At 37.8% G+C, this 25,541-nt stretch overlaps 2 protein-coding genes across 2 annotated transcripts in view; both read right to left on the reverse strand.

Moving 5' to 3' along the window:
* Window positions 1–1,137: 1,137 nt before the first annotated feature.
* On the reverse strand, window positions 1,138–8,564 carry gfral (GDNF family receptor alpha like). The gene is made up of 8 exons (XM_052573110.1): window positions 8,424–8,564; window positions 7,602–7,739; window positions 6,353–6,505; window positions 5,162–5,218; window positions 4,732–5,059; window positions 1,986–2,233; window positions 1,683–1,877; window positions 1,138–1,196 (listed from the first exon to the last, which is right to left on the reverse strand). Exons 1-8 carry the CDS (start codon window positions 8,443–8,445, stop codon window positions 1,138–1,140), a joined length of 1,200 nt encoding a protein of 399 aa, XP_052429070.1. The 5' UTR covers window positions 8,446–8,564.
* A 2,087-nt stretch (window positions 8,565–10,651) lies between these two features.
* The window catches only part of hcrtr2 (hypocretin (orexin) receptor 2), a 99,975-nt gene continuing 85,085 nt past the window's right edge, over window positions 10,652–25,541 (reverse strand). The window contains exons 6-7 of the mRNA XM_052571702.1: window positions 13,274–13,395; window positions 10,652–12,293 (exon numbers count right to left, since the gene is read on the reverse strand). Coding sequence (XP_052427662.1) covers window positions 12,124–12,293; window positions 13,274–13,395 — 292 coding nt within the window. The 3' untranslated portion in view covers window positions 10,652–12,123. The remainder of the gene's footprint in view (window positions 12,294–13,273; window positions 13,396–25,541) is intronic.

Raw genomic sequence — 25,541 nt, forward strand, 5'->3', positions numbered from 1 at the left:
TCATTAGAAAATGTATAATAATGCAGTGTATATATAGGGCTTGATTTAAACGTTAGGTTAGAATATCCTAATGAAATATATACAGTTAGTTGTTGTAATAAAATAATAATATGAAAACTTCAGTTTGTGAAAAAGAGTGATGTAAACATGAAAATGTTCGTTTTTTCAACACTTTTAAACCCTGTGTGATAAAAGTTTACCACCAGGGGTAAGGTAACTTCTCTGGTGAAATGTCTGGTTAATGTCTGTGGTGAAGTTCCTAATGATGATTTAGTGTGGTCCTGACACTGTGGTTCGGGAAACACGTCATTAGACATAAAAACATCTGGATTGAGGTGTTGAGCGTCAGTGGGGATGGGGACTGATGAACCATGATGAATATCAGATGTGCTGAAGACAAGAGCATGTCCTCTTATCAGAGGCTTTCCTCGTGCTGACTGTTCATCTTCCATGACGTATTAAAGATAAATGAGAGAACTGGTATCAGACAGGCTGAATGTTGCTCGATAACAGTTTATTTTTAGTTTATGCCCTGAAACAGAAGCAGATTAGCACATTACATGAGAGTAATCTATTAAAAGCTTTTATTTTGTTAATTTTTTTTCCCATTTACACTGAGGCCTGAAACTCCATCTTTACAACAATGGCTGCCTATATGTCATATGATCGATTAAATTACTTAAATGAATTCTTCATATTTTGACACCTACCAAGTAATAAAGTGTATGACAATAATACCAAATGACAGCAATTATGAAATAATAATGATAATGATAATAAAACATTTTTTCATCCAGTATAAATAATATATCAGAGCAAAAACAATCCCTTCTTGCAAACCTTCACTGTGGCTTGATAAAAAGCAAAGGAATATTTATTATATATATTTAAAATATTAAATATGTTATAAGGATATTTAAAATTCACAGTGAAAGATATACCTACAATGTGCAAAGTATAATGAATATCACTGCCATTTAACCCCTCCTCAAGTACGTCCCATTTAGGAATGGAGACATAAATGACATACCCGAAAGATCAAGTATAAGTGTGATGTTTGAAAGTGAAACAATAATAGTCTGAGGATATCTGCGATCATTGTGTTTTTAACAGGTTAAATAATAACAGACGACAACATCAGGGACTTTGACTGATGGGCCTCAAAAGTTGGTTTACCCGCAGCTTGGTGTATTCTCCTAAAAGAAACGGCATTCAGTCATTATCAAAACATTTGTCATACTTTATTTTAAGGTCATACAAACCATTAACTACGACTTTTGTCTCAATAAACTCCTAAAGTGCTGTCTATTGATAGTTAGTAAGGTAGTTGTTACGTTTAGGTACCGTATTTGGTAGGATGATAGATTTAGCAAATGGTCATGCAGAATATGTGCTTTGTAAGCACTAATAAACAGCCACATACAGGTATGTTAATAATAGGCAAGCAACGAATTAATCATGAGAATTGGTCCCTATACTAAAGTGTCGTCACATAATTTGGTATGCATTACAATAATGACAACTTACCAAAGTCTGTGCAAAACTAGACTGATCACAAACAATACCACCAGCATTAATGCAGAGATGTATATCAGTATGTAAAACAGCTGATCTGGTGTAAACAAAGACAATACGTTAGTAATACATCAGCAATAATGTAATGAAAATGTGCATCAACTCACCACTTAACCACTGCTGCTTAACGCTCGATTCATTGGTTGGTCGTTGCCCATTGCTTGAATCATCAAATTGTCCATGTTGGACAATTTCACTACTTAACCACTGCTGTTCAGTGCTTGTTTTACTGTTTGGTTGTTTCCCAGTGTTGAATTCATGGCATTCTTCATGTCGGACATTTTCTTTGGTCCCTGCGAGCGCTATGATTTGAAAGGAAATCAGAATACATCAATCAGAATGAGACTATGCCAGCAGTACTTGCAAATGCATAGTAGATAAATTAGCCAACAACCTCAGAAAGTACTTACTGAAAAGGGACTTGTCCTGGAAAATTAGTTTTAGCTCATTGCATTTATATTGATTATGATGATGTAAACCATCACATGTGCATGGATGATGAAGAACAGAGCCCATTGTTTCCACAAATGCCACCCTGCATTGGAGGTCATGCCCAAGAAAGGAGTCGGGGTCCAGACGACTTAGCCATTCACTGGTCGTTTCATGTGCAGATTCCATTCCCCCAAAACATTTGGAGAGGTAACTGCTAAACTTCTGCCTGTGGATGGTAAAAAAAAAAAAAAAAAAAAATATATATATATATATATATTATTTTTTAAACGTTTTATTTATTTTTTATCAGCAGCTGTCTATATACATCCTGTGTGCCAGTATTCCCACAATGCCTCTTAACCTGTTCACTACTTAACTACTAACTTAACTACTAACATGTTACCTACTTAACTAAATATTTTCCAGTCAACTGGGAACACCATGATGGTCAAACAGCTTCATCATCTGGGGAACATCACATCCATACACTCTCACACACTCTCAACCTTTGAGTATTTTGCTAATTTGGCTTTTTTGCTTTAGTAATTTATCTGATTTGTGGCATATCTGTGTGCATTTTTATAAACTCATTCATACATTCTGAACAGTTGACTACTTTTTTGGTAGACTACTTAGTTCAATTTACTAGTGTAGTGCTTATCACAATAGTTACTGTTCTAACGCAGCAGTGAAAGTCAGATACATAGTGACATATTAATATATTCATAATACAGTCATATGAATTCCTTATTCTGTATTAATGCCTTATTTTGTTTTATTTGATCCCTAAACTTACCTAAACAATTACCTTACTGACTATTAATTAACAGCAAATTAAGAATTGATTAAGACATATGTTGTAGTTAATAGTTGAAAATAGGGCTGGTGAAATGCTCATTTTCACTCAATCTCCTGTTAATCTTGAGTACCTATAGAGTAGTACTGCATCCTTCATATCTCCAAAAAGTTTTTAGTTTTATTACATTTATAAGAGAAAAATAGTCTGTGCCGATTTTATTTGGAAAAACACGAGCTACTGGAGGCGTGACATGTGGGCGGAGCTAAAGAATCACGAGCGCGAGTAGGCTTTTGTATTGAGAGCGTTTGGAAGTTGTGACATTACCCTGAAAAAAAAAAAAAAAAACATCATCCAAAACAAACCATGGCTAACAGTCAGTTTCAGCCGTTTATTTATGACCCAGAATCAGATCCCGAGGCTGAAACTGAACGAGAGCAGCAGCAGCAACGACTACAGTGGCTCAACAATGATTTTATGTTATGGACATTTTAAGACTCATAATAAAATATGTTCGCAATGGATACAGGCCTATTTATGAAGTTGACTTTATGTGGTATCAGAACTAATATGGTGGTAATTAGCCTAGGCTACAGTATTTCAAAATGTAATTAAAGCGAATTGGCAATCACTTTTGATAATGAAAATCTGGCAAACAATTTGGATCTAGATGGCTAAGATCCATAAATGGGTAAGCATGGTGGTGTCCAGTAAGTGACCAACTATGGCAGCGATCCAACGTGTCCTTAATTGAATCAAAGACGGAGCCGAACGCGGAGCCGTTTAGTCCATGTCAATTTTTTAATTAGGCAAAACTTAAACCCTTTTGACATTTTGCCTGACGTGGCTATATTAAAAAAAATTCGCCTCCCAAGACAACTAATTACGGACCTGCTGGACCTTCTCTGACCTGCGCTTGCCAGGCTAACGCGGCGGAATTCTGCTTTAAGCCCTGAAGTTCAGCTGCTTGCAGCGCTATGTTTTTTTTTTTTTTTTGCTACAGAGATCTTCATCGAGGTCGTGGGAGAGGGCTACGGCCTAATCAAGACCTCTGTGTGGAGGTGCGTCCACACTGTCACCAACGCCCTTCTGCACCATGCCGGGGATTATATCCTGGTGGATGGCACACTCATCCCTATCGCCAATTCATCAGTGATTGATCAGGCGTACATATTGTGAAAGGGATACGCGGCCATAAACTTGCAGGTTATAGTGGACCATAGGGGTGTGGTCTCTGACCTGGTGGCAAAGTCCAGCAAAACTTCAAGGGCCTCTGACGTGAAGCTTGATGCCCTTTTTTACGTTGCTTCCCCACCATATTCTGTGTCTAACTCTCTCTCTCTCTCTCTCTCTCTCTCTCTCTGTGTGTTCATTGTAGATAGGTTGCTTTTTATTGAAAACATTAACCAATGGCAATCAATACCGCATTAAACAAAAGTAAATGCAGTTGCATGCCAATCAATTCTGATTCTAAAGGACCTAACCATTAATATAAAAGTGTATTACATAATTTTTAGAAGTCGTCAAACCCATGTCAAGAAGCGCAGAAGTGGCACAACGGGATAAGGAGGTTGGATGATTAGTGAGGGATACCTGTTCGTCTAACCATCACAACATATTTTGTGAACATATTACTGACCATTTGATAATTGAATTTATAGTCTATATTTTACTGATAACTTAAACTGTTAAAATAAATGTTCCTGTAATAATTTGGTGAATGTTTCATTTGCATAGAACATGTTGTCGATGCCAACTGATTCAGCACCTTCACTCGGGACAGTGCTCTTGTAACGTCGGACGTAAGAGTGAGCGTTATCGGGGAACCTGGCCCTGGTCTATAACTGATTGAAAGAAATTACGATCTATAAACATTTTCTGTTGTAAAACATTTTGTCAATGCTTTGCCTTCAGTTTTGAGGGCTAACCTGCACAATTTATCTTCAGAGCAGCTGTCCAGTGCCTCCAGGCAGGTCCAGGGTGTCTGCGACTGGTCACTCGCACAGGATCCAGAGTGTAGAGAGGCTTTCATCTGTTTGCATTCTTGGTCTCCTCTATCACAGTCACAGAACACCAGTTTTTCAGCCACATTGTGAGGAAGAGCCAAGTAGAACTGCCTCAATGCATCTCTGCACTGACTTGGGTTGCATTGGTAGGCATTGCATTCCTGGACAAATGGCACCATTAGGCTGTTACAGGATTTCTCCCCAAGACAAGCCACGATTTCTTCAAGACAGGATTGGTTGGTGTGGTCTACTGGTTGAGGGAATGAGAGTGTGCAATGAGGGAAAAACAGCATGCATGCAGTTATGAATTTCCAAAAGGCTTTGGTGCAAAATGTACATAACAAGGACTTACCATGTTCTTTGTGATCACTGGCTTGCCGTTCTGCCTTAAGTTGCTTGTTTTTTGGAGCTGAAAAACAATAAAGTGATAGTTATAATATTACATATAATATATAATATTTACATTGCCTTGTGTCTTTGCAAACGTGTATTTAAATCCTAATTTACTGATAATCTTTCCTTTCGTCAAAACTAAAAACTCAGGTGGGGGCAAAAATCTGGATTGTCTCAAAGTCTTGAAAAACATGCAGTCTTGCCCATGACATGCAATCAGTTACTACAGACACAAAATCACATTAGTAAACACAAGAACCCCCCCCCCCCCCCCCAAAAAAAAAGAAAAAAATAGTATACTTAAAGTGGAAGACTATGTATTCGAAATTGCATAGCATAACTGCTCAATGTGGACAAAAAGGCATTAAGGAATTATACAAATCAACAAGGAACCAAGGTCCTGTTATCTGCTCAAAATTTTTATGTTAAACTTTGAAACATAAATAACAAATATTTTTTATGAAATCTGCAAGGTTTCTGTCACCCAAATGGCATCCTAAAATGACTATGAATCCAAATAAATCGGCCGGTTTAATCCAAGTATTATGAAGAGATATGATCACTTTATGTGATGAAAAGACTCAACATAGGCTTTCAATTCAATTTCAGGAAAGATCGACAGACACATAGATAAAGCACATCACATCTGGTAAACATGGAAGTTCAAAAACGGTTGTGTGATGCAAAAGAACCAAAGAGGTTTATTCAAGCGTATAGTGCACAAACATCCATGTCTGCCATATGTGATGCCCTGTATGTATGTGTATTAATATGTGAATAAAAGTCTAAATTAAATCTGCCAATCATGTAAAGTGATTTTTTTTTTCTTTTTTTGGATCCTCTGTGTTTTGGTCAAATGCCCTTTCAGTGGAGAGACAGAAACTTCTTTGGTTTCAGTAAAAGGTTCAGTCGAAGATTATCTGAAGTCTTATAGGTTTGGAACATCATTAGAGTGAGTAAATTATGTCAGGATTTTCCTTTTTTGGGGTGGGGGGGAGGGCTAACTATCCCTTTTATTTTTATTTACAAACAAACTGAGGGCCGAATTAAAAGTTGTAACTGACAGCATGCCATAGATGTAGAACCTAACTTTTTTTTTTTCTTCATATTTGCATTATTGATACTGCAGTAATAAATGTGTGTGGCATACCCCAGTGATGCTGGCACTGAGAGTACAGCTGCTGAAGACTGCTGCATGGATCCGGTCCAGAACACACACACTGTCCCAATGCAGGTGAGCGGCTGAACATCGTCTGAAGAGTGGCATTACAGACCTTTGCATCAGTCATGTGGCATCCTCCATCTTTTCTCAGAGATGAAAAGAGACAGCAGCAAAGCAGCTTTTACTAGAGGCACTTTCAACGTCATCACTTTGATATGAGCTTACCATCGGCCTTTAATGAGTGAGCTCTATTCATCTGCATGTCATTGTGTGCATGAATTTTTAATAGCTGAGGTTAATGGCTATTGTATGTGATTGTTTTTAAAGCATTTAATCCTTTAATTGGTCCTTAAATTGATCCATAAGGTGCCTAGAATTGTCCTTGAGTTTTAAAGTGTACTAAGGTTTTTCAAAACGTTATTATGGTCACTTGTTAAAATATATCAACATGACAGCCAATATCATATGTGAATATGGACTGATGATCCCATATATTGTTTTCTTGTTTGCTTCCCTGAGGCCAAAGTGTGCTTCTATCTCTCTTTCTCTCTCTCTCCCTCTATCTTTCTTGCAGTCAGGCACTACCAACAAACAACTTCAATGTCCCCTCAAGCAAGACCTTTCTTCTTCCCTGAATGGCCATACGGCCTCAGTTTGAGTCGTGCTGTTTGCTCAAGGCTATTGCACTTAAATACAATTACTGTCAACACAGTGATGAGACATTTCACAAGGCAGTGGAGACAGGTATTGCTGACAGCGTTTTCTTTGTTAAACATCTTTGTCAAAATGAACAGTATAATAACCGGACTCAGCTGAAATGGCAGCATGGTGGATTTAAAGTGGGAAAAGTCATGCACAGTTGAGCTGTTTTATGTGTGTTTGTCTGTGTATATAGAAATAATTTGCTATAAATTATTCATTATTCTTATATTACATGCCACGTGGCACCCAAAACCTTTAAACCAGTTTGCAAACCACCCTCACTCACACTCTTTTGTGACAAATTGAAAAGTTGTCTTCACCTTGAAAGGTTTAAATTTTTAATGCCTTGACAGAGTCAACTCATCTGGATCAAGAGGGCAAACGTTCACTTTTACAGTTTTTTTTGTGAGAGCAGTTATTAACCCAACACGACCAGGCAGCCTTGGTCCTGATCCCGTTAAGCAAAAAATAATCAGTTGCATTATTGATGGCATCCGGTTTGCTTCAAAGAAGATTAAATATAAGAATTCTGTACCTTTAAAATTGCAGATATTTCGGAGAACAGCCTGTTCGCTTCTGCAGAAGTGTGGAGAAACACAAGCATCCATGTGCGAAATGCACTCTGTAGTTCTTGATGCGTCAACGTAAACTAGCTGGTACAGCAAATGAAATGCTGGAAGGGAAAGTAACATTCATAATGGGCTCATCCTGACATCGGCTTAATGCAATAAGAAATGACATTCTACCTGTTCAGCATGGATGCACATAATATTTAATACATAGTTTCACACATTTCAAAGACACTAGGGTCCAAAATTGTTAGTTTCTAATTTAATCTACATTTTCCCCATTACAAGTTATAAGAATAAGTGTGAAAACTTTGAATTTTCAGAAAGTCCTGTACTGTACGTGATGTTTCCCATTTTTGCTTTATTGACAGCAGCATTTAAGTAGGTAGGATAAAACCTCATGATCCAAATCAAGCATTGTGATTATAAGACTGTTTTAAAGAGCATCTTTAGCTTTGGTGGAAGAAAGGGAATCTGACCTTTGTACAAAGGAATTACAGTCATACAGTCATTTTACATCATAGTCTCAACATATAATTCCTCAGATTCAAAAACTTTCAGAAGTACATTGTATTGCACGTTATTGCAGTTACACCTTAATAAGAACAGATCAATTTGATTTCATTTTTTTTTAGACCACTTCACTCCAAGAACAGTAGAAACACTTGACAAATGTTCAGGCACAAATGAAAAATCTATTTCATAACTCCATGAGAAGAACCTCCAGGATCAATAAAGCATTGAACTGCTAAAAGCTGACTAATCCTTCAAATAGATCCTCTACTCACCAATGAGAAATGCTGCTCTCATGGCCTTCAAGTGGTATGACGGTGTTGGTGGAGTATCAGTGTTAAGCACCTGTGTGAGTGAACAGCTCCGCTTCAGCGCGCTCTATTCACCCCAGCGTGACGTCACGGTGCTGATCAATTATCCCTCTCAGGTGCGTCACTCCACTGTCAATGTCACTCACCTGCACGGCTCTCTCCTGCACCATATAATTGGGGCCAGTTATTGGGTCAGTTGATATGCCAGCCATCTGTAGCTGTGTCGTTGATGTAGGTTAATATTAAAGAAATGTGGAATTGTTTTATGATATATAAAATAAATCATTAACTATTGCTGTAGTTAAAAATAAACCGATATCACTAACCTTAGTTACAAGCATAATGCAGGTCAAAAGTCCTGACTGTTGGCCTGCCTAGTAAGATATTTAAAATACATTTAGACTAAGTACAGTTCAAAATATATATTTAGTGACATATTGCTTGAGACTTAACTGATGTAGGCTATAAATGATAATCATACTTTACATGGAGTACTACTTGTGCACAATGCACATTATTACTAAGGCTAAAATGTATTTTAATTAGGGCTGGTAAGCGATTAAAATGTTGAATCGATTAATTACATGATGTGGTGATTAATTAATCTAATGACCCTTTGTGCTTTTACTTTGATGTCGGTCTGTGCAGCGCCACTTCAAAGCCAACGCGACTGTGGCCAATGGCAAATACTTCACCAAATTCGTTCAAAACGTGGATTAAGAAATTAAATGCCGCTGTGGGTTGCTCGGAGATGAACAGTTCTGCTTTGTCTTTAAATTTTGGTTGGCAAAATTAATCAAAACAGATAAAATAACACAATATTAACTTCTTATTGAACTGATGTAGGCTATAAGATGAGTATCCTTTTTGCACTCCTGTGATATTGCACTTAGCCTACAGCTCGTGTGATATGTCTATGAGATGTAAATGAGAGACAAAATTTCAAACAGGGGCATTTTGCCCCATATCTTGAATTTTAGGGATATTCTCCATCATGCAGCAAGTTGTTGCCCTGCCTCATATTATTCATCAGTCGACTGTATGAAATGGCAGATGATCTACATAGGTCTGGGGCGTGACAAGTCTGTTAAATGCGTTAATAATTTGAACGCGTTATTTTTCTCCATAACTTAATCTAATTAACGAGTTAAATTACCCACCCTAGTTTTAATGCTAATATTGATTAGGATTGTATGATCTTTGAATAATATCAGCCTTAAAATGCAATACATTTTAAGGGTACCTTGCAATGGTTAGCACAATTAAATATACTTCAGAATATTTTTATTTAGACCTTATTCCACACAATTAAAGTGCATTAAGCAAAAAATCACAAAATGATCAAAATCAGTCGTTCCAATTTAGTAATACTAAATTTGCATTAAGTGCATTTCTTAGCACAAAATAAATCTATTTCAGCATTTATTTTCTCACTTGACTAGGGTATGTAGTTTAAAATAGTGTTGGATAATAGCTGCACTGCAAATAGCAAAGCTATGAAAAGCAGGATAATGTTGAAACTTACTACAGCGTTTAATTTTTCCTGATATTTCTGCTTCTTATCTCAGCAGTTTACAACCAGAAATAAGAATCAAAAAGTAGATTTGTGTTGAAATTCAGAACAACACCACTCTTGCTCTTGTGATATTGTTTAATTTCAATCTTAACATAACCCATTTATTTTTGCATTTTCAGATTTAAGACATTTGTTTAATAAACTAACTTAGACTGTACTTTATGTAAAAAATAAAATAAAAATAAAATAAAAAAATCTTCTTTTATTAACTACTTTCACAGTTTTACACATTCATTTAGCGGACACTTATTCAAAGTGACTTATTAATAAGAAAAGTTATTTGGTATGCAATAATAATATGTCTGCTGAATAGCTTTTTAGCGCAGATGACAGGACCTTGGTCCTTGTATGATTTATTAATTTTTTTGATAGAAGTTAGCAGCTGCCAAAAAAAAGTGCTTCTGAAAATAAAGTATATAGTGAAAAAAATATATAATAATAAGTTACAAAGTAGATTTATATCACTCAATTATTTATAAAAATGGCATGAAAATACATGAAAATCCTGAAAAGAACAACTCAGAACATTGTATATTTCCACGCTGGTTTAAAATATTTTATGCATATTAGTGCTGGCAAAACATTCAATTACTTGTGTTGATATTGTTTATTTATATTTAGATTGCACCTACATAGACAAAAGTAATTCACTTTCTTTTCTGTGTTAAAACTGTTTAAAAGTCAGCATGTATGAAAATAATTTACATATTTGCAAACTAAAGCAATTTTTTTTTAAGGGAAATTGGAATCCATATACACAAACATAATTTCAAACACATCGACACATTCAGTGTATTTATGTATAAATGTCATAAGTAGCAGCACACGTTTTGAATAAATTACACAAGACCTCAAAGCAAGCACCTGAGAGATAACAAAATCCTAAGTCGTTCAATGCCCTGCTGTTCACCTGTCTGTGCTTGTGATGTGTACCACACTTGAACAAAGATTCATTATTGTGCCATTGTTCTGTTTTATGGCTCTGTAATCATCTGACGGATAATAGTCACGACAGCAAGCGCTCCAGGCTTCCTGACTCAACAAGCAAACACTCAGAGCAAATAATTACTGCTGGACTGTGCAAAATGTCAAAACAACTCCATTAGAAATAAATGCAAACACCGCACAACACAGATGCTTTACACTGGAAATAAAACAGACATTTATCTGCAAGCATATATAGAAATTTACACTAAGTGAACAATCAAAATTCTATCCTGAAGTTTTTTTTGTTTGTTTGTTTATTTTTTATTTATTTTTTTATGTTCTTGAGATCTTGAGACCTGACTGAGACTAAACTAGAGTGAACTGTACCTGAAAAGATGTATTCTTATAGTAGAGAAACATTCCAAATTGTTTAAACATGGAACTACACACACACACACACACAGTATCCTTTTTGTTTATAAGTACTTGAAACTGTTGATGCATGCCTTGTGTAAAGTGTAGCCTGTTCTCTGAAGTCTTCAACACTAGGGGCTTAATAATAATAATAATAAAATACTGTTTGATTTTTAAGCAGGCTTCTTAAATGCATCAGTTGCTGGCCCATCAAACAAAGATTACCATCCAAAATTCAGATGACTGGTGAGCCAGTATTACTGAGATCAGCTTGTTAGGATGGACAAACAAACAAAGCAATGTTTCAGCGGTGCTGCAGTCTTTAAACTTCTCAGATAACTCACAGATTACTTACTTATAGTTGTCTCTACATAAAATGTGAAAGGAGAAAGTGTTGAATCCTGAGTTGAATAATGCAGCATTACATCAACAATATGTTTCAGACCCAATATCATATGTGTTATCAGTTATCATCTCTGTGGATTAAGCAGTACATCACCTATACATCTTGGCTCAGAAGGGGAAAAAAATAAATAAATAAAAATCTACTGAAGGTTCATGTGCTCTTGCATTAGACACAATGTAGTTTTCCAAAAGTGTGGATAATTCACAGATGCTAATAGGTTTGTTCAGTCCTTCCATCTGTAAGTCTGGCATATGGCATGTCTGTGTTTTTCTAGTCAGCGGTGGTGACTTGTGAAGTGGCAGTCCGCAGGATTAAACCAGCAAACCCTCCTCATGATGGAGCTACACAGCCTGGTCAGATATCCTGGAGATGTTGTCAAAGTTGTTTACTTGGGTAGACAGGGACTTGCGGCTATCTGTGCTGGTTCTCGCTCTGACTCTCTCCTGGTGTGTCTCATCTGTTCCGGAACAATGACAGATGAACGCTGCTTTGAACTCCTCTCGAAATTTACCTGCATGGAAATATATTTAGGATTTGATTTAAAATGTCAAATTAACCTTAAGCCTTTCAGAATCCATTTAAATCCATTTCTTCACAGATAAGTGAGCGCAGGCTGTGGATTAAACTGTGTCAAATGGCATTCCCAAATGAACATCAGTTAGAACACCCACACTTGTGTACACAGTGTAAACTAATGCTACTTAATTAACATTATTTTTTTTACATTCACAACTGTGATCACTGACAGGTTCATGTGGCCTGTGGGCATGCCTATATAAGCCAGAACAAAAAAAACAGAACGATAAAGGAAGGAAATAGCAACCTGGAAATGCCTCTAGTCATGTCAGTACATCATCTAATTTTTATTTATTTATTTATTTTTATTTTATGCACTGAACACTGTACTTTTAGGAGTAGAACAGTTTATCATTGGGGCAATATGACAAAAATTATTAATTTGATTAGAAAAAAAGCAAAACAAAAACATCAGCAACTCTTTTCAGACCTTTCAAATTCAAACCTACTTGGTGGGATTCATTCATCTTCAGTAGGCACACTAAATCTGTTTTAAATGATGTCTAAAGCGTCCTTGACCAGGTAATGAAATACTCAGTATTATCAAACCTGTGCACAAAGAGAATACTGCAGTGCTAATGAAGAAATAATTAGCGTGCTGGTTTGGAATGAAAAGGTGTAGGATGTAACTGGAGGGAAAAGGCATTTCAAAGCTTTGAAGTTCTCTGTGTGTTTGCAGGCTGGGTAAGGAATGAAAGATGCGATGCCTTAGTGTGACCAGCAGATGGAGGAAATGACATATAGCGCAGTTGTTCTCAACTCTGGTCATCCATATGTATTTCTTATTTGACACACCCAGATCAATTCACACATTTCTCTGCTAACATGATGATGATTTCCCTCTGGTGTGTGAAGAAGAAAGAATTGGAATTGTGGTGGAACCTATGATGTTGCGGAAAGGTGTCAAATACTCACCACTGAGGAAATTGTAGATAATTGGATTAGCGGCACTGTTGGCGTATATAAGCCAGTGTGAGAAGGTGAACCAGGCATAGACACTCTCTCTGTTGTCCGTGTTCTTAAAAGCGCCAAATACTCTACAGACGGGTGGACAAAAACATAAAAAACACCATCAAAACAAGGCAGTGCAAATAGAGCATTTATTATAGATCTAAGGCTTTCAAATGCATTTGTCCCCTCCTCTGAAGACCTAAAAAGGAGCAGATTTTTATAGGCATGTTATTACAGCCTTCAGTTCATTCAAATACATACCTTCTGCAAACCATCTTAAAGAAGTGTGTCTGGGTATTTCAAAAGCTTTACTAGACCAGAATTCATTGTAGATATAGATACTTGGTTTGAACAGAATTCAGAGTACAAAGGGCTGCACAATTAACAGATGTTATCTGAGCAGCCTTAGAGAACATTTTGCCTCACATCACTCAGAACAATGTATTAAATCACTATAAGAACTACCACTTTTACACTAGTTTTTACATTTCTGTCAACTTTCATTCCATTACATTTCCATTAATAATTGCTCATGTGTAAACAAGTGTTAAACTTGTATTATTTCATTTTCCATTCAAGTCAAGGCTGGGTTGTACGATGAAGTGCAATCTGACATTACAGAGTTTATCACGAAAAACTGTACGCTATGATTTTGTCTATTCAAATGCATTTATAATCAACAAAATTCAAGGCATTCGAAATTGTAAACTGTAAAAAATGTATTTTATGTACATAATTCATATATATTCATGTACATATATATAATTTAATATAATTAATATACTGTATATCACACAGAGAGTGCTGTTTTTTTCTCCAAATGTCAGCAAGATAACAAATGCAATATTGATTTTATACAACTTTAAAGTTAGCATTAAGTGTTTTTTGCATCTCTGAACAACACAAGGGATGGTTGAGATAATTTTTTTAATTTTTAATTTTATTTTTATTCCTGAATGAATCAGCCATTTGAATGAATCGATTGAATCTCAATGACTCACTCATTAACAGTTACTTACTGATAAAACAGTATCTAAAACCTGATGATTACATTATTTTAAATGAGACTACCCCCAAGATTACTTTTATAAACATGAGCCGCATTCAAAAGATAAAGGGGGAGGTGTTGCTACATTTTATAAAATATTTATCATATATCATATATTATATATATATATATATATATATATATATATATATATATATATATATATATATATATATATATATATATATCATTTATATATATATATATATATATATATATATATATATATATATATATATATATATATATATATATATATATATATATATATATATCAAATGGCCAAAAAGGCACCATATATAATTTATTAAATAATTTGCTGATTTTATATCCGAGTTAGAGCTGGCTACAGTTTTAAAGTTAAATAAAGTTTTAATTCTTGGTGATTTTAATACCCATGTTGTGAATGAAAAAGATGCATTGGGATCAGCATTCATAGAAATTTTGAACTCTGTTGAGGTTAGGCAACACGTCTCGGGTGCTACTCATTGTCAAAATCATACTCTAGATTTAATACTGCCACATGGAATTGTTGATGGTTGATGGTGTTGAAATTATGCAGCCAATCGATGACATCACAGATCATTATCTAGTCTTCATTTAGCTAAAACTGTAAAGTAAATATTTCCTGATTTATCTCAATTCTTTGTTATATCCAAAACCTCAGAACAGCTTAATGATGTAACAGTAACTATGGACTCTCTATTTTTCTAGCATTTTAGATATGGTTGCTCCTTTATCCCTTAAGGAAGATTAAGGAAAACAGTCTGACACCGTGGTATAAAGTACACTATCCTACAGAAACACATAAAAAACTGCTAGATCTGATTATTTTTCATCTCGTTTAGAAGAAAACAAACATAACCCCAGGTATTTATTCAATACAGTGGCTAAATTAACAAAAAATAAAGCAACAACAGGTGTTGACATTTCCCGACAGCACAGCAGTAATGACTTTATGAACTACTTTACTTATAAGACCGATACTATTAGAGATAAAATTGTAACCATGCAGCCGTCAGCTACAGTATCGCATCAGACTATGCACTATAGATCCCCTGAGGAACAGTTCCACTCATGCTCTACTTTAGGAGAGGAAGAATTGTATAAACTTTGTAAATCATCTAAACCAACAACATGTATATTAGACCCTATTACATCTAAGCTCCTAAAAGAGGTGCTTCCAGAAGTCATAGATCATCTTCTGACTATTATGAATTAATTATTGTCATTAGGATATGTCCCCAAAATGTCCCCCGAATAACTAGTTAATTACAAACAGATCTTAAATCTTCCTTTTTTGTCCAAAATACTAGAAAGGGTAGTATCCTCACAATTATATTCCTTCTTAGAGAAAAATGGTATCTGTTTCCTGAGGATTTCCAGTCAGGATTTAAACTATATCATAGTACTGAGACTGCTCTCCTTAGAGTTACAAATTATCTGCTCTTATCATATAATCATGGTTGTATCTCTCTTTTAGTGCTACTGGATCTGCATTCATAAATGCTGCATTCAACACTAATGACCACAACATTCTCTTGAATAGACTAGAAAACTTTGCTGGCATTAATGGAAATGCATTAGCAAGGGTCAAATCATACTTATCTGACCGCCATCATTTCATTGCAGTGAATGAAGAGGTATCATATTGATCACAAGCACAGTATGGGGTACCTCAAGGCTCAGTACTAGGACAGTTACTTTTCACACTTTACATGTTAACCTTGGGAGATATCATCAGGAAGCACAGTGTTAGCTTTCACTGTTATGCTGATAACACTTAGCTCTATATTTCCTCGAGGCCCCGAAAACCATACCAATCTGAAAAATTAACAGAATGCATAGTCAATATAAAAACCTTGATAAGGAGTAATTCTTACTGCTAAATTCTGAAAAAAAAACAGAGGTGTTAATCATAGGACCTAAAAACTCTACAAGTAATAAATTAGAATGCAGGATGGCTGCTCTGTCAATTCTTTGTAATCAGTTAGGAACCTAGGTGTGTTATTTGATAGCAATCTTTCCTTTGAAAGCCACATTTCTAGCATTTGTAAAACAGCATTTTTCCATCTCAAAAATATATCTAAATTATGACCTATGCTCTCAATGTAAAAAAATAGAGAAACCACCACTGTTCAAATCCATCTGACTTTCCTGCAACCTGGAATTTAACTGCTAGTTTTGTCTGGTCAGAGGAGAACTGGCCCTCGACTGAGCCTGGTTTCTCCCAACGTTTTTTTCTCTATTCGGTCAAAGATGGAGTTTTGGTTCCCTTTCAGTCAAGTTGCGCAATTGACTCAAATTCAAGCTTTCACTTTGGAGCCGAGCACATCTCCTGCTGGTTTCACCGGAGTGTGTACAAAGCAAGTCACCTGGTGTTGGTGTGATGGCCTGATTCAGCGGTTTGTCAAGAGTTTCCTGCCTTCTGCTCCCATGTTCCCCTGACACTTCACCACTACTGAAAGAGCTTCAAAAATAGTTTGGTTTGTGTTTGCGTCTTTTTAAAGATGTCATTCCGCCCGTGTGTTTCTGGATGTGGTCGATATATAGCTCCTGTGACGGCCACAATTGCTGTGTCATGTGTCTGGGCTTTCAGCATGCTGAGACTGCGTTCATGGATGACTCATGTTCTCATTGCAGGGACATGACCATTTCGGAGTTAAGATCGAGACTTGATTACCTTAAAAGGTATAGAGTCCCCTCTGCCGCACCCCGTTCTAGCTCCTCTACTCTTAAGAGGGCTATTTGCTGGACCTTCTCAGACTCCTGACATCTCATTCGGGGCTCGAGCCTCGGGAGATGAAGATTCAGCTGCGTTGCCTCCCTCTGGAGTGCCTGCGTTGCCCGAGTCTGATCCTGAGCTGACGGCCGTGCTTTCCTGGACATCTGAGAACATCGGGCTTGAGTGGAATTCTCCACACTGTCCCGAGCACTCGAGGGTGGACTATTTGTTCCTGGGGGCTGCTCGTACTGATGGCCAGCCCCAACACCCCCCCCCCCCAATGACCAGTTCTTGGAATGCACATTTGTCCACCCAAAACCATTCTGGTGCTTCCTCCACCTTTACTGGTCACAATGGCAGAACAGCAAAGGGGTATGCTGGGATTCCCCCAGTGGAGCATTCTGTTGGGATGCAATTTTGTCCACAGAGCACCTCCACATGGCCTGGTGGTCCCAAGGTCTATAAGTTTCTCATCCATGCTTGTGGCCAAGTCTTACAGATCTGCAGGTCAGGCCGCTTTTGCCCTTCACACCATCTGGTCTACCAGGCCAAGGTGCTCAAAGAGGTCCACGGGGCAGTGCTGACCCAGAGGTTTTGCAGGGGGCGCGCATTGCTACCAACCTTCGTGCAACGAAGGTTACTGTGCACACCTTGGGTTAGGTCATGTCTACTTTGGTGGTCCAGGAGCACCACCTATGACTAAACCAGGCAGACATGAGGGAGTCTGATCAGACTCAGCTCCTTAACTCCGCGGTCTTCTAGGCTGGCCTCTTCTGTGACCAGCTGGAGAATTTTACCCAGAAGTTCTCTGCAACCAAGAAGCATATCCTGACCTGGTGGCCCGCTGCTGCCTCCACACTGCTGCCGGCACAGCCACCTCAGCTTGTTCGTTGCTGAGGGCACCTCCCAGTGGTGTCCTCTACTCCCGCTCGGCCACAGCAGCAGCCTTCACCCTGGCCGCAGAGAGGAGATGACCGCAGAAGGTTGGTGCAGCCTGTCTCTTCCCCTAAACCTGCCAAGCATCAGGCCAAGTGGTGTCCCTGAGATGGGCGACCTGGATTTGGGGATGTCAGCTCATCAGGAGATGGTAGCAGGACCACTCCTTCCCCCAGAGGAGAGCAAGGGGGGAATCCTTTTTTTTTCTCATTTTCTTTTTGCCCAAACGTTAATTGAAAGAGCTGTTTCCTCTACCTCTGGGTCCCAAGAGACCACCAGACGATGTGCTTCCTCACCGCTTTAATTCCCCTCTTCTCTTGCCATTTCTCGAGAATGCATTGCCTTCTTATTCCCTCTTTGCCACTCGGAATCAGATGAGTGCTCACACTCAGTCCCCACTAAGGGAGCCTATGCCTCCCATGCCGGGGCTGTCTATTCTGCCTCGTTGCCCCACTGTGGGTATGCCTGTAGTTCTCTTGACTCTGCTGGATCGGTTTCTGGGAGCCTGGCTAGAGCTCTCGGCCTGTACCTCTGGCTCATCCTACGTGATTCAGTTCGCAGTTTCAGGGTGCTCGGGCGACAATAGTGAGCAAGGATGCTCCTGTCATGTGTGCAGAGGATGCAACCCTGCTGGCAAAGGGTGATAGAGCCAATTCATCCAGCCGAGATGAAGTTCCGCTTTTACAGCCCCTACTTCATAGTACCCAAGAAAACAGGTAGGTTATGGCCAATCCTGGACTTGCATGCCTTGAACCAAGCTCTTCAAAGTTTTCCGTTCAAGATGCTAAAGTCCAAGCACATTTTCAAATGCATTCGTCCGTTGGATTGGTTTTCATCAATCAACCTGAAGGATGCCTACTTTCATGTCTCCATTCTTCCTCGACACAGACCTTTTCTTTGGTTTGCTTTCGAGGGGCAGGCATATCAGTACAAGGTTTTCCCATTCGAGTTGGCCCTGTCTCCCCGCGTCTTTACAAAAGTCGCAGAGGGTGCCCTGGCTCCTCTTAGGGAACAAGGTGTCATTATCCTCAACTACCTCGATGACTGGCTGATTCTAGTTCACTCCTGAGCCTTCACAAGCACAGGTATCCTGTGGTCAGACATCTTGCCCGTCTGGATCTTCGGGTCAATTGGGAAAAGAGCAAACTCTGCCCTGTGAAGAGGATCTCTTTTCTTAGTATGGAAATAGACTCGTTCACCATGTTCGCGCAGCTTACGAACGAGAACATGCAGTCACTGCTGAATTGGTCATTCAAGGGTCAAATATTTTAGGGTCATTCAAAAGAGCAGTTCCACTGAAACTGTTTCAGAGGCTCCTGGGGCATATGGCATCCACAGTGGCAGTCATACAGCTCGGGTTGCTTTATATGAGACTGTTCAGCACTGGCTTCACGACCGAGTCTTGAGATAGGCATGGCAACAGGGCACGCTCCGAGTGACCATCACCATGCCTCGGAACCTTCACCCCATGGTTGGACTTCTCATTTCTTTGGGCTGACGTTCCCCTAGAACCAGTGTCCAGACATGTTGTTGTGTCAACAGATCTCTCTGCCACGGGCTGGGGTGCCATGTGTAACGGGCATGCTGCATCAGGTTCCTGGACATGACCCAGACTTCAGTGGCATGTCAATTGCCTCGAGTTGCTAGCAGTAAGACTTGCTCTGCACCGCTTCAGGGCCCTGCTGAAGCACAAGCACATTCTGGTCCGTATAGACAACACTGTGACCTCTTGGGGCATCGCAGTTGTTCTGTCGGCAATGCAGAGGGCTCCCTTCTAGCCCTTGCTCTCAGTAGAGCTAAAGTTTTATCATTGAAAACTGTGCTCCTGATGGCTTTGGCTTTGGTTAAGAGGGTCAGGGACCCGCAGGCATTTTCAGTTGACGAAGCGTGGCTGGAATTCGGGCCGGCCATCTCTCACATTATCTGGAGACCCCGGCCTGTATACATGCCCAAAGTTCAGACAACTCCCTTTAGAGATCATGTGGTGAATTTTCAAGCACTGCCTCTGGAGGAGGCAGACCCAGCCCTGGCGCTACTCGGTCCAGTACATGCGCTCCGCACTTACTCTTTATTTGTTACGGAGGCCAGCAGATAGGGAAAGGTTGTCTCCAATCAGAGGTTATCCCACTGGATAGTGGATGCTATTTTCCTGGCTTATCAGGCTCAAGACCTGCCATGCCCCCTAGGGGTGAGAGCTCACTCAACTAGGAGTGTAGCCTCCTCCTGGGTGCTGGCACATGGCGCCTCACTAACAGACATCTGTAGAGCTGCGGGTTGGGCAACACCTAACACATTTGCAAGATTTTATAATCTTAGTGTAGAGCCTGTGTCCTTTGGACTGGATGCCCTGGGTTCCTCTAGCACTGTTGATGTCCAACACTTGCGTGCATGCACCTTCAGTCAGCCCTGTGTTGGACTAGGTGTCTCCAAGCGTTGTGATTCCCCTTTTTCTGGGCAATCCCATGTTTGTATTTCCACAGTAAGTCTCTTGGTAGCCTGGAATTGAACTGCTGGTTTCGTCTGGTCAGTGGAGATGAAATAAATGCACAGACACTATTTAAACTGAACAGAGATGACATCACTGAATTCAATGATGAACTACCTTTAACTGTCACTTTGAATTATTGACACACTGTTTTCCTAATGAATGTTGTTCAGTTGCTTTGACGCAATTTATTTTGTTTAAAGCGCTATATAAATAAAGGTGACTTGACTCCTGTAAAAGGCAGCTTTAAATCTTTTAAGAAATAATGAAAATAAAACAAATTGCTTTTCTCTTTAACAAATCACAAATTCTCTTAACATTGAACTCATATAAACAAAGACATAATCTCTTCATTAGTGGTGGGTGATACTGCAAAATTTGGTATCGATCCATTACCAAAATACATATAGGGTCAGTATTGCCGATATCGATACCAATATTATACTTTTTACTTAAAAAGGGGAGAGCAGTAGGTCTATGTCATTATTTCTGAGGTGAACGAATGATAAATTATTTAGGCAATACTTAATATTAATGTATTGAAGTCCACAACATTATTAGTTATTAGGCACTGTAGAATGAATTCTTTACAGCCTTTAAAAAAAAAAAAAAAAAAAAAAAAAAAAAAGAGTAATAATTTCTCCTTTTTTTCTAGTTTTAAAAGCAAATGAAATAAAGTGCACACAATTATGGTAACACTTTATAAAACTGCATGCGATTTATCATTAGTTAAGCATTAGGAAACAGTTAATTCATCATTTATAAAGCATTAATAGACATTTATAAGCAGTTTATAAATACAGATATAAATGCTTTATACCTGATTTAAAAGCATATCTATAATGTATTTAATAATTGTTTTTTCATACTTTATTAATGATCAATTTATAATTTCTAAATTAAGTATAGCATTATTTACACAACAGTTATTAAGGAGTTGTCAGTGGTTCAAAAGATCACTTAGAAATTGTAAGTAAATGATTAATAAACTATTTAAATGTGCATTCATACATCTTTTTATTCAGACATATAGTAATAGTTACTTATAGCGTTAATAAATGGTTTATTAACATGTATTTCTACTGTAATTCAGGGTTAATTCAGGTAGTTCTAAAACATATGTAGTTGTTAGTTAACTATTTTTGTGAGCTCATCTAAAGTGAGGACTATTTATGCCTTGTAAAGCTTTTACAAATGAGATTTAAAGGCTGTTAATATTTCTATGTTCTGTATCACTGTGTTGTGTTTGTTTCTGTTTTTTTTGTTTAGAAGATAACTGAGCCTTTAAATATCCTTTATAAATGCTTTACAAGGCATAAATAGTCCTCACTTTAGATGAGCTCACATAAATAGTTAACTGACCACTACTAAATGCTTTATAACTACCTGAATTTACTACATTTCTTGTGATCTTATGAATCACTGGCAACTCCTAAATAACTGGTTTGTAAATAATGCTATACTTCGAGAAATTATAAATTGATCATGAATAAAGTATGAAATTACACATTATAGATATGCTTTTAAATCAAGAATAAAGCATATATCTGTATTTATGAACTGATTATTACTGTCTATTAATGCTTTATAAATTATGAATTATCTGTTTACTAATGCTTAATTAATGATTAATAGTGTGCAGTTATTATAAAGTGTTACCACAATTATTACTGAAGAACAAACAAAGAACAAATATGCCTGTGCAATTACATTCCCTGAGCCCCCCTTCTGGACTTCAGTGTGCTATCAGCTTCGCTCACTCTGTTCGCTGATCCTCGGCACATTGTGTTAGTGAGTCACGTGACGACACAACAATGAATCACAGCAGAGCAGCAGGAGGGGGAGGAGTAGCAAAGTGGGCCAGGTTGTGAAAGCACTGCAGCGTTTGCTCAGGATTGTAGAGGTAGAAGACACGAGCAAAGTGTAATGAACGTAGATGAGAGATATTTAAATTAAAATATCGATTAAGTTACAATTGTATCAATCCAATACTAATACCAGTGTTGGCATTGATTTAGATCTATCAGCCCACCCCTACTCTTCATAGATTATTGAAGTCAAATGTTTTCCATTCATCCAAGACCATTGACATAAATAACCTAACTGAATATCACAAAAACACCAAATAAGTGCTCCTTGGCTGATCTCACCATAGACCTCAAGATGTCCAGTCAAACCTTCTCTGTGCTTTTCTTCCAAACACAATGAACAACATCAATATGATGACGAAAGTTACAGTATTTGCAGCCTCCAGTACCATACAGTATGTCAATCACTTGTTGTTTGACATTCTATATCTTTTTTTGGTATCTTTCAGCTTCATTCATTCTTTCTTCTAACTCTGAAATTCTCCTCTGATGTTCTTCTGAATTATCTCCACCGATATTTGCACCAAGTTATTCTGTACATCTGCGAGCTTTGGCTCAGATTTACTTTTCTTTGGACTGGCGTGCATGGCTCTGAATCCGGGACCGGAATTAATGTTAGCTCGGGACTACTGCATCGAGCATAGGAATGCGTCTCCATGACTTCCTTTTTCTTTTTTTTCGGCATTCTGCATGGTCAGCAGAATGATCTCTTCCTAAATCAAATTTTCCTTTGTCTGTTTTGGCCCTTGTCTGTTTTCTGCCATTAGATCATATAGCTGAAGGGGAAGAGATCTTTGAACTATATAGCTTTCAGATGTCAGTATAAACTTTGATTATTTCTAAAGGTTAAAGGTTACTAAATTAGCCATTTGTTGCTCCATTGTTCAATGCCTTACTCAATACATCTTTCAAAAGTCTATAAAGTTGCTCAGTGGGTGTGAAAAATGAATACCAAATCAAAAAACTCTCTGCATCTGACACCATCTTGGCTCGCCCCCTGTGACGAGCCATTCTCATGACACTGGAGCCACATTTAGCCGTGGTACTTGCTAACTAACACATTATTAGAAAAGGCAATTTGCAAAGATTCATAAAAACACTACACAAAAAAAAAAAACCTTTTCTTACTTTTTCTGTAGATGAAGCTGGATCACTACATAGTTCCTCTTCAGGAACTCGAGCTGCGTCGAGAACAAATGGGGAATGCGTCCAGCAAGAAGTCTCTGAATAACGTGTATAATCAGTCCAATGGAAGTGCTCTGTGTGTCAAAGTCAAAGTCACCTTTATATATATAGCGCTTTAAACAAAATACATTGCGTCAAAGCAACCGAACAACATTCATTAGGAAAACAATGTGTCAATAATGCAAAATGATAGTTAAAGGCAGTTCATCATTGAATTCAGTGATGTCATCTGTGTTCAGTTAAATAGTGTCTGTGCATTTATTTGCAATCAAGTCAACAATATCGCTGTAGATGAAGTGACCCCAACTAAGCAAGCCAGAGGCGACAGCGGCAAGGAACCGAAACTCCATCGGTGACAGAATGGAGAAAAAACCTTGGGAGAAACCAGGCTCAGTTTGGGGGGCCAGTTCTCCTCTGACCAGACAAAACCAATAGTTCAATTCCAGGCTGCAGCAAAGTCAGATTGTGCAGAATAATCATCTGTTTCCTGTGGTCTTGTCCTGGTGCTCCTCTGAGACAAGGTCTTTACAGGGGATTTGTATATGGGGCTTTAGTTGTCCAGGTCTCCGCTGTCTTTGACACAATGTATTTTGGTTTAAAGCGCTATGTAAATAAAGGTGACTTGACTTGACTTGACATACTTAACCTTAGACGATTTTTGAAATTATAGGGTGGTTGTGTACGCACACTGTCATGACACATTCAGATCAAACTAAAGTTAAAGGGTTAGTTCACCTGTTCCTCATGTACATAATATGTACTTATTATAGTAATTACAATAACTATGTAATAACTAGGTACTAACCCTAAACCTACCCCTAAACCTAACCCTAACCCATGCAGTTATCTTGTGTTACCAGAACTTTCTTAGATAAATACACTGTAAGGACACTATAAGTACATGTTAGTACACGTACTGTAAAATAAAGTGCAACCAAAATTATGCCTGTAATGACTCCCCCTAAAGTTATTTTAGATTTAGTCCAAGAGCTTTCTGTCTCTCCATTGAAACTGTGTGTATGTTATACTGTCCATGTCCAGAAAGGTAATAAAAACATCATCAAAGTAGTCCATGTGACATCAGAGGGTCAGTTAGAATTTGTTGAAGCATTGAAAATACATTTTGGTACAAAAAAAAAATAAAATTATTCAGCATTGTCTTCTCTTCCTGGTCAATTGTGAGCGCATTCACTGCAGTGACGCTGCTGACATATGACACTGCTGACATGTTATCTTTGTTATTGGGCGCACCAGAAAACACGTAAGCAGCATCGTACACTAAGTAGACATCGAAAACATCGGGTACCACGGCGGCGGGGGTGGTATAAAGTGCATTTGCAGATTTTGACCGCTGAGTATCGATTTAACCACAAGTTATCAAACAAGCGCATCAAAGCACATTTTCGCAAATAGAGGTCAGTTTTTTCTCACTGATGTGTTACATTTGACTGCTTCAGTCAAGGAAAATGAAAGAAAAACACTATAGTTTAAATATTTAATATATTTAGTATTCACAGATGAAAGTTTGGTATTTATGAAGTTACGTGCATTTCTTAGAACGAGAAAGAGATAGAGTCTGTGCTTATATTTTCTAAGCTACATGGTATTAAACCATATTTTAGATTGGACACATTTAAAAGGTGTGCAGTATTATTTATATTATATTAATTATAAGTTGTATTATTCAAAAGAAATTGTGGTTTACTTTGCATCCGAGCATTAAAAGTGGTAGCCTGTTTTAGGGGGGTAGGCTACACGGATTAATATGCAAAATTTCAATATTTTAATATATGCCAACATATATTATGCCTATATTTTAATTTATATTTTAAATATAAATATATTTTTTCCTTTAATAAAACAACATGCATTTTTGTTATTCGTTACCTGTCCTTTATTTTGACATAACCTATTGGGAAAAAGACATTTGTCTGTAAACTGATTAAGACATTGTTGCATGTTTAAATGTGAAGCACTGTATAATT

This window comes from Carassius gibelio, chromosome B13, assembly GCF_023724105.1.
Source record: "Carassius gibelio isolate Cgi1373 ecotype wild population from Czech Republic chromosome B13, carGib1.2-hapl.c, whole genome shotgun sequence".
In the NCBI taxonomy this organism is placed as follows: domain Eukaryota; kingdom Metazoa; phylum Chordata; class Actinopteri; order Cypriniformes; family Cyprinidae; genus Carassius; species Carassius gibelio.

What these genes read in the sequence shown, in the direction of transcription:
- gfral (XM_052573110.1), bottom strand. Translation starts at nt 8,445, where the DNA reads ATGAGAGCAGCATTTCTCATTG. An exon ending in TCTGAAGATAAATTGTGCAG is followed by an intron (nt 2,234 to 4,731) that starts GTTAGCCCTCAA and finishes TACCATCCACAG; the next exon opens with GCAGAAGTTTAGCAGTTACC. An exon ending in CCAGGACAAGTCCCTTTTCA is followed by an intron (nt 1,878 to 1,985) that starts GTAAGTACTTTC and finishes TTCAAATCATAG; the next exon opens with CGCTCGCAGGGACCAAAGAA.